This window comes from Thermobia domestica, chromosome 6 (genome assembly GCF_964235325.1).
Source record: "Thermobia domestica chromosome 6, izTheDome1.hap1.1, whole genome shotgun sequence".
NCBI lineage: Eukaryota > Metazoa > Arthropoda > Insecta > Zygentoma > Lepismatidae > Thermobia > Thermobia domestica.
The window spans coordinates 123,075,744-123,085,968 of NC_137459.1; the positions used below are offsets into that span (position 1 = coordinate 123,075,744).

Below are 10,225 nucleotides of genomic sequence, written 5' to 3' on the forward strand. Positions count from 1 at the left end.
CGATGCATTGTAAAACTTCAATCAGGTATTGAAATCAACATACCACTAATCTGCCTAACAATTATTGAAGTTTTCTCTAGAAGTAACTAGGTTTTAGGAAGATTTGTATACTAGGAAAGGCAGTTGAGCGTGAAAGGAGTAGTGTTACCATCTGTGACAAAGTCACTATACTACCAATAGGAATTAAAGATTGCATTTTCTATCATTCAACATAATGAGCTACAATTAAGAATGTTAAGAGCTTGCAAATATCCATTTACAATCTTATAATCTTCCATTATCCAGTCACACGTGAACACGAACTACGGTATAATTTTTAAGATCGTGTAATCAATGTAAACTGTGATAGTATGAATTCCTTATATTTAATTAACGTTAACTGCTAGTCTTCTACGCCTAAAATAAAAATAGGATTCCCAGTTGCACGAAGTCTCTTTTTGCTTTTCCTTGACCTTCCAGATTCGTGAAGAACATGATAACTGATCAACATTCTATTCACGAAAATAAATTCCAATTTTGCAAATCGCATCTAACTTTTATCTCCCTCTCATTAAAACAATTCAATCATAACTAGGTTCCAGACTGCAATACTTATTCCATCTGCCCTTGTCTTATATTTTCTTGTAAACAGAAGTAGTACCACTTGCACTTATTAAAAACAAGACCTTATTAATGTTGCACCAGTGTGCAAATGATTATCTTCAACTTCAACTGGAAACAAATCGTAAATAACAAATAATCAGTGGAAATATACATGTTTACAATTAAACTTAAGTACACTAACTCAGAAACCACTAAAAGAACTCACTAAAAATAACTACAAAAAATGTACAAAATATTGAAAATAATGTTAACACAAATGTTTATTGGTTATAATGTAATTAAGATCTAAAATATTCAATATCAACTGATCAACTCAAGCAACATTTCACATAACTTTTAAACTGAATTAATCTGACACAGTACTCATTATTTTACTTACTGCGTCTTCAGTAATCTTCATGGACTCCTACCTGACTACTTTTTCGGAGTCCAGACATTTAGTAACACATTAAAAACAAATTATCATAAATTTAATAAAAATTATGGTACACAGTACTTACCAGTAAGGTGAAAGTAATCTTAATAAAATTAGAGAAAAACATAGTACACATGCTCTAGTGACTGATGTGCTATAAATTTAATATTGTTAACGTAACTCCAGTAGAATAAATAACACAGTTTCTCATTCATATATATATATATATATATACAACCGATTTCAAACTTATTCTGACCTCCTTCGTTCTACAACAAAAGTACTACTCTGCTAAGGCAATATTAATGAAGAACACAATTCAAAAACTTGATTATTGTTGTATGCACAACAATCAGTTGAAACTGTTGTTTAGACACATTTGTGTTGAAGATACATACACAAATAACTTACAAAAATTTTCGGGCTAAAATCTTACCACAGTTGAAAGGTGAGAGCAAAATGTAACTTTTACTTCTGTAACTCAAACCTGCAGCTTGTACTCCAACTTCTGTTCGTGTTTAAGTCATTATTCTCACAATATTTCGATCCTCTCTGGAATCATCATCAAGCGCAAATGTGATGCTAACTGAAATCTACTTTTGATTACATTGTTTGATATCTTCAAAACATAGAACAGAAAAATCGGCAACAAGTGTTCCATTGTACACTTCAGTAATTCTATTCACCACTTTTTGTGCAAAGCTGTTGCCTTAATTTCTGTAAATTCTTTTTGTCCACCACTGTAAGTTATTTAACATTGAAAAAAAAAAAAAAAAAATGTCACTTACCCTTTGTGCACTTAGAGCGCTGAAAATTTCAATTTAGTAATTTTCATATTTTACATTACTTTTATACAATAGTCAGATTTCATACTTTGTCTGTTACTGTACTATTAATGTACTTAAAAAATGAAAATGAAAACGATTCCGGTTAGTATTACATTTACACTTGAGAATGATTCCGGAGACGATTAAAATATCGTGAGAACAATGACAAACATGAATGGAAGTTACAGGTACAAGGGGAGATTTCGAGTTTTAAAATATGTACCCAAGAGCAAAGTTTGGTAGTTATACTTCCTGTGTGGTTTATTTGTAAACAATCTTCTTCATTTTGATTAGTTTATGAAACAGCAGAGGCAAAGTTTTAACAGATAACACTCACTGGTAAGAAAGGTGTTCGTTTATTATGAGATATTCAGTGGTAAAAGAAGATTTAAATCAAATTTAGAAATTGTAAATGTGTATTATGTCAATTTCGATGTTGTTCATTTCAGTCAGAAGAGGTAGTTTACCATATTTTTCATTGCAGAAGAAATATTTATACTTCAGGGCATGTCATACAAAACGTGTCAAGACCACGATCTTACCAACTAAAAGAAGTACAAGAAACTAGTTTATAAAACAGTACCGCAAAACAATGAAAAAGAAGCAGTTGTATGTGCTTTGGAGGAATCTTCACAGAGAAAGAAGTAAAAAGTATTACAAAAAAATAGTACATGACGTTCCTAAGTTATATTTAATATGTAATATATAGGCCTATGTATCTTTGACTGTGGTCTTGTTTTACTTTCTAGCCTAAGAAGTAACAGAAACCAAATCAAAGTTAATAAACATCTGATACAATACCACAAACAACTGATCTTAACACAAACGTTCATTGGAATTTTATGTTACTGTATATCGTTCATGGTATTTCAGCTCAATTTTTCATGGCAGTTCTCTCTCTAACAGCGTAATACCAAGTAGAAGAAAGTATTCACTACTATCCGCTAACGAACCTTCTTCCCGAATATACTTGACTGGTTATCATCGTCGTGTCTTGAAACATTAAAAACGGATCTTTGATGTTACATTTAATAACAACCATGTAATAAAATGGTCGACATTGCCAGCAACTCTACCCAAGAACTTATGGGTTTACTGGAATTATTGAATATGCAGCTCTTGTTAACCTGGTTTAGAAAAAGAAGGTAAAAAGGAAATCACCTTTAAAAATGTATCCGACAGAACACAACCAAAGGGACCTGTACATATATTCGAAAGAAAGAAAAAAAACTTTTTGTCTCCATCCAATACAAAATGTGTTCTGCGAATAAGTTTCGTTATATTATCATACATTAGTTGCAGGCGCACACAGAAGTTTTTCAGAGAGAGCACAGTAAAGTGCCACGATTACAAGTAGTTACAGTGCCAATGTTACCTTTCAATTACTTGCAACCTCTATTTAAATACTGACATTAAATCAATTCGTTAAGTATTTTGTTTTCTTACAGTCCTACCAACATTTTTTCCCCACACTGGTCATATGAGTGAAGGCACGGGAAGTACCAAGACATAACAGTGACATAACCGTTGCCACATACCATGCCAGCCAAGATCAAGCAAAACTGCTATATATATATATTGTTCTAGAGAAGAATATGCATACCGCAATTGCATATTCTTTGCCATTTTGTATGGCCAATTTTGAAAATGAAATCTTTGAGTTTTACGTCCCACGGTTATGCCGGTTAGGCTAAAGGAGACGGTGATTATGAGAAATGAATGAAATGGTGGAATGAAGAAAGTGGGAGGAAACGGGAGAACCCCGAGAAAACCCACGCACACGGTGTTTGTCCACCACAAAGTTCACTTGGCGGGAGCAGGGGGCCAATTTTGAGTAGCCATTCTGTTGCGTACAGATGCTACTAAGCTGAAACTATCCACTACGACAGTTCGAAGTCACTAGTTAGTTCAAGTGAAATTGCTCACGGACCAGAAGCATATTTGAAATAAAGTACAGCAATACGGGACTGTCGAGGTGCGCAGTTTCAACAAGATAGCAAAATGAAATAAAAATGAAAGGTTTACGTCCCACAATTATGCCAGCTAAGCTAAAGGAGACAGTGATTATGCGAAATAAATGCAATGGTGGAATGAAGAAAGTGGGAGAACCCCGAGAAAGCTCACGCACACGGTGTTTGTCCACCATAAAGTGCATCTGGTGTGAATTTAGCAAGATAGCACCTTGACCCGTAAAAAGCTTTATTTTCCTTCTATTTCAATGAAGCCAGTTTGTCCGCTAATAGCAGACATACCACATCAATTTCTCACAAGCAATTGATACACTGTACAGAATAGATAAAGTAACTCACTTAGTAATGTAAGCAGGCGGTTAATTCACGGCACTTAATAGAACCAGAACCACAGACTACAATTAATTACGTTAGCATTGATGTAACCAGGTATTTGAAGCAGACAAAATGTCTTTTACACAATGTGTGCAAAAAACGTTTTTTGTAAATAACATACATTATACTGAATACGGTACCAACTCTAGTCCAAATTACGCATAAATATTCACTCATGAGTTTGTTTCTAAGAAGTCGTGTTAAATGAATAGTATGAAAGGTTGTACTAAATATACAATACCCTGTAATATACTGACAATGAAACACGTAATATATGCCGTATTACACTACACAAATTTACATATCGATGTTCGATTTAACTTCCAATAAATAAAAATGCACGAGAGAAAAAGGAACATTTACCAGTCAGAAGACTTCATTAAAGGAAAGCAAATACTTAAAAAGGTTCTAGAATCATGTGCACAAAATCTTGACATGATTTGAAACCATTGGATAAGGTTATATAAATGTCCCCTAACCTGTAGATTATGATGTATACATAGGGACATTACTAACTGAATTTTACTTGCTGAGAGTGAACTCCAAACTATCTACAAAGCAAGTACATAAAGATACACTAATTTATAAGATATAGTCAGCAAAGTAAGGGAATCTCGTCAAAAGGATATACATATATATAAAAATAAATAACATACCAATATTCTAGCTAAACAATATTTTGTCTGACTCTTATCGTTACTATTTGACATTAACATGAGGCACTTACAAATGGCGTGTTGGTACCATATTGATAAAGTGGAACAGTTTTTACACCACTAGCAACACAGACCATACTGACTCAGTTGTACTTACATCTCGTGCAAGGGGTCCTAGTTCGAAACCAGGCCTTGTATGGTTATGGCGGACTATACAACGTCCGCAGGGTTTTTCCGAGTACCCCTATTCTCCGTAACTATCTATGAAATATTCATTTATACTTGCAATCTGTCTTCATTAATCTACAGAGTGTAAGTGTGTGAGGTTAAACTGAGAATTTCGTTTAAATTTCGAAGTACAGTAACACTGTAGAATCCACCTAACGTGAATACTCGTACACGTAGACAAATGTTTTTTAAGCATGTACAAAAATGTACGTGTCTACGCTCGTCACGAGTTTTCGAAACTCAAAATTAGACTTTGAAGACTTGTCTTAACAATAAGTCACAAAAATCTAAGTTGTGATATGTTAATGAAAGGAAATGAAAGAAAGACATCTATACAGGGTACTATTAACTGGCAACTCCAGTGAGTGGGTAGTTGAAGGGAAAAGAAGGGGGGAGTATGTGTGTGCTAATTTGAAACGATTAAAATCACATTCTTTAACGAACTACTTACATTCTCGCCACTAACACTACATATATCCTACGGATTTCCTCAAGGGTTATTATACAACGGACAAGTGTAAATTCCTTGGGTCCACGAAATGAGTAGAAACTGCTAAAGTACAATGAACAAAATATAAACAGGAAGAAACTAATGAGTATTTAGACCTACTGCTCATCAATTATACAGCTGACATTTATTTTCTTGTATCAACAATGCACTTTGCCTTCGTAATTCCTTACTCCCAAAAAATACAGTAGTACATCTCTTCATATCTATGTACTACATAAATGACATTAGCCTAAATTAATATATCAGCACGTTGAGGAATTTGTGCAACGTTAATATCAATAAGAAAATTTTAAAAATCAATTAACTGGAAGCACATTTATGCATTCCCACGCCTAAAATTATGTTGTCTTTAAAATCTACATGAAATTTCACAAGACTGGTACCATTAATTAAGAATTTAATTTATACGAAGAAATGTCAATATGTTATCGAAAGTCAGATCGCGACTTCCGAATACTATGCGTGATCTCAGAATCAATCTTAATTATCCCACAATACAAAGAGTCCGTGTCTTTTGCCACGGCTAACGCCTCATAACATTGTAACCTCAATGACGCAAATTATGACACAAACAAAAGGTGGCGAACAATCTTATTATATTACGTTTATAGGTATTAATAATTAAATACACACACTCAAAAAACTCATATCCCGTGATTTGTTAATCTCGACCAAAATGTGCACTGAAATAATATCAATGTATACCGGTATTGCTGTATAAAATCATTTTGTACACTATGTTCTGTATGTAGACGGAGTAACACTAAAAATGATGTGTTAGAACACGTAAGAGAATTAGCTACAGCAACTCGTAAGATGTTTGAAGTAACTATCACTTATTACGTGAATAACATTAACCCATCAATATCCATGGACTACTTGGTAGGCCCATTTTTATATTTGTAGTAAGCTAGTGGCGGAAGAGAAAAATTCACCGTTAAGAGCCAGGATGAGAAGTTCAGCTCAAGGACGATGCTTTTTGCGAATCTGCCTTTTTAACCTTCGCTCTGAACACTTGAAAAAATTCTTGAAACTACCAACTCAAAGAAATAATAATAATAATAATGTCTATATCCAAATCTTGCTCACAAGAACAGCACATATCCCGTTTTTAGTTTCATGTTCTCAAGGAACATTACGTTTTAATCACAGGCATGTTTAGAATCTTAAAAATGAACATAAACTACTTTTGTCACAATTGACTATTGATAAATTCACTTACGTTTTCTCACGTATCTATGGAAACGTACTTCAATTGAACTCACCTTTCTGTAGTTCGATATTTGAATTAAACTAAGTAACACTGCTTCTTTTATTTAATTTGTTTTGTTTTATTTAACAAGCTACTTCCATATTTCTAGCACCCCTATCCAAATCAATAATACGTAGTAAGGTACAAATTCTTAACTTGCGAAATTCTTAATATCAAATACTGGTTCATTTTGATTAGTTTTCACAGATTCTACAATAAAATTATATTTTAATATATCGTTGCTTGACGACCTTTTTCTAGTTTTCACGTACAAAACGCTTGCTTTGGTAGGTTTTCTGTGCCATTTCGTACTTTTTTTTTCTTCTTCTTCTGATCATCACAAAATCTATAAATCTTATTTGATGTGGCAAATTTTAACTTTGTAACTTTTGTACATGATGTAAGAAATTTTCGTTTAAAGACATTTCTATTACGAAGAGCAGTAATGAAATGAAAAGTTCTCGAAAGTTTCAATTCGCTATCATATTGCAGTATACACAAAAATATGTCATTATCTTCAAAACAAATGCTTTCGTGGGCACACAAAATTAAGAATGTTAAATAAAATTGCTAATAGTCTCTAGGGATCAAAAACCAGTTTTGGTTAAGTAAATTCTACTAATGGGAATCAAATATGAAAAATATAATTAACTAACATTCCCATAGTAGTATATGGAGTGATATTTCTTGAAATGTTCTAATCCACCTATAAAAAGCTATTGTTCTGAATAAGTCTGCAATTGAAGTCATGAACACTATGAAAGGAATTTTATTTTAAAATAAAGTAGTTTCATAATTTATGTTTATCCAGTTGGGATGAATACTAATCTGCCTTGAGAAAGCGAGTTTCCAGTCACAAGAAAAACCAATATTTTTGCCACAAAGCATACAATTCCAAAATTTATAGTTTGATTAAACACAATGCAATAAAATACCGTATTAAAATATAAATATACAGAAGCATGATTAATTGAATCTCGTATGCAAGACTACACAGGACCTACTATTTACACTGATTCTGAACTACGTCAAGACTTGAATCGGTGCATTCAGCGCACGTCGACTATGTATTATCACCTTGTACAAATACACGATATTCTTCTTTCATTTATATTCTTAATGTCTCAATATTCATTCAGCTCTTCGAGCTGGATTTACAGGACCACGTCAAATATGCCGGCAAGAATATTGTGAATATGAGTCATGAGCATTATTAAAGTTCGCCAATTCTTGAGACTTGAATACTTTTTTTTTTTTTTTTTTTTAATTTCTTAACTACTGCTAAATAATTGTCAAATTACGTATGAATTTCAAGCAACAACTATTTTTTCATGAAAATATATACAGCATGCATTTTTTATTTAAAGATTTTATTATTCTTGTAACTATAAAAAATATATACCGGTGAAATTTCGCTAGCTATTAACTAGGAATACTATTTAGTTACATCATTAGAAATTTACAATACATACAATCTTGATTTCTGATTATGAAGGACGTCCAACAACTGAAACATCTATAGTAGTTCAGAATAACTGTAGTCTCAGTGCCCGAATTTTTAAAAAGCACGCTCAGAAAACAAAGAAATATTATCTTCTGCACAACTTTACATCTACACAACACATGAGTGTTTATACCTAACTTATGGACTTCCGGCATGTATGACCATGTTAGTACATTACACACGAGCGATGACATCCTTTAGAGAATTGGAGAAAGAAAACAGAATGGGTACCAGCCCGGCATTTACCTGGTAGAAATTAGGAAAACCTTACTCAGGGTGCTTGATCTGAAAAATCTTTCACACTTTATGCCCGAGTGTTCCCAAGACCATTACCATCCAAGATGAGAGCCTCAGCGGTTACGTTACGCGGTCCACTACTCGATTTCGACGCTAGTAGGTGTAATTATAGTTACACAATTAACAAGTATAATTTCAGGATACAGAAGTATCAACATAAATTGCTGTTTATTTTAATTTTCTTCATAGCAGTAGATAATGTACTGTTTACAGTATTAGCATTTTCATTTTACTCCACTGCAATGAAACTGAGTACCAAAATCACCGGTACTTAATTTACGTACTCACGTAACTTACCAAGCGAATTTTAACAGTAACTCCTCATCTGTGCCTTAGTATATAGTAGAAATGTGTTTTTCCTACTTTTGCTACAAACTACCTATGTAGAAAACTTTGTGTGAACTTTGAAACAAAATTAATTGCAAAGTTTACATCGGTAACTTTCTTACATTCGATTAAGTCTTGCTATTAAAAATGTTAGAAGTCATTATCGTATTTCGCAAATATTACATTTATGGATAATTAAAGTCACTAAACATACAGACAAAAAGGTTTAGAAATAAAACTATTAGGTGCAGTACGAAAACACCATATTGACACTATCATATTCAGTAAGAGCAACGTTTCTAGATCATTATTTTCTTGTTCAATAAATGCAATATGTTGTTTAAAACTATCAAATCGATTGAGTCGGCTCATTTAGCACTTGTAATAACTTTTGCCACTAAAATTGGTGCTCATGATCCATTTTTTTCCTACTGGACGTTTTATTTACATGCACTACGATTGACACTACAGGCATATTATTTCTTGTGTATTGACTACTTCCAAGGAACCCTTTATATCTAATATTTTGACACACATTTGCACTTTCATCTTAAATTGTCCAAATACGAAGCAACGAAAACCCCTTCTAAGGACTATGCTACCCCTGTTGCAGCCCTCCGACTGAGAGGGGAATGTCCCTCGACATCACCTAAGCATTATCTTACCTCTTTAGCACTTCTTCCAATAAACTGCAAGGTCTTAACAGATGTAAATACCTAAATTCCTTTGAAATTTGCACCAAATGAGATACACATATTTAATTTTAAAAACATATTTCTTGTCATACAAAATATCGTGTTGACTTTTTTGTATACTGCACATGGCGTGCCTACCAACAAGACATCACACAATTCGCAACTGGCATCTCTCAATAAATAGATCCTAATAGGCGGATATCGTTGTAAACATGCTGGGCTCTGAACCAAGGACACATACCTTGGGGTTTACCCTTTCTTGGCATCTTCTTGAAAATATCATCAGGATATTTTCAGCTTTCTTCGCGGGGCACTGTCAGCAGCCTCCATCTTGAAAATAGTTATTATAAACCCATGTGACAACCATCTAAATTCTGATTGGTTCGTATTGCCATAGTGGTTTACAGCGGACTATTGTGGTAAAAAGATCACAGAGAATTTAATTCAAGTACTGTTTTAGAGACTAATCACAGTTCACCTTAAATTTCAGTTGCTTAAATGAATATGAAAATAAATAGCACTATGATTTCTCAGCTTCAATATCCATCGGCCGTGGTCCACAGCA

General features: G+C 33.3%; 1 protein-coding gene across 2 annotated transcripts in view; it reads right to left on the reverse strand.

The window, feature by feature from the left end:
• The window catches only part of lgs (BCL9 domain-containing protein legless), a 158,785-nt gene extending 148,565 nt beyond the window's left edge, over positions 1-10,220 (reverse strand). For both annotated transcript variants that reach the window (XM_081762029.1, XM_081762027.1), the window contains exon 1: positions 9,902-10,220. In XM_081762029.1, coding sequence (XP_081618155.1) covers positions 9,902-9,926 — 25 coding nt within the window. In that variant the 5' untranslated portion in view covers positions 9,927-10,220. The remainder of the gene's footprint in view (positions 1-9,901) is intronic.
• Between the last annotated feature and the right edge of the window lie 5 nt (positions 10,221-10,225).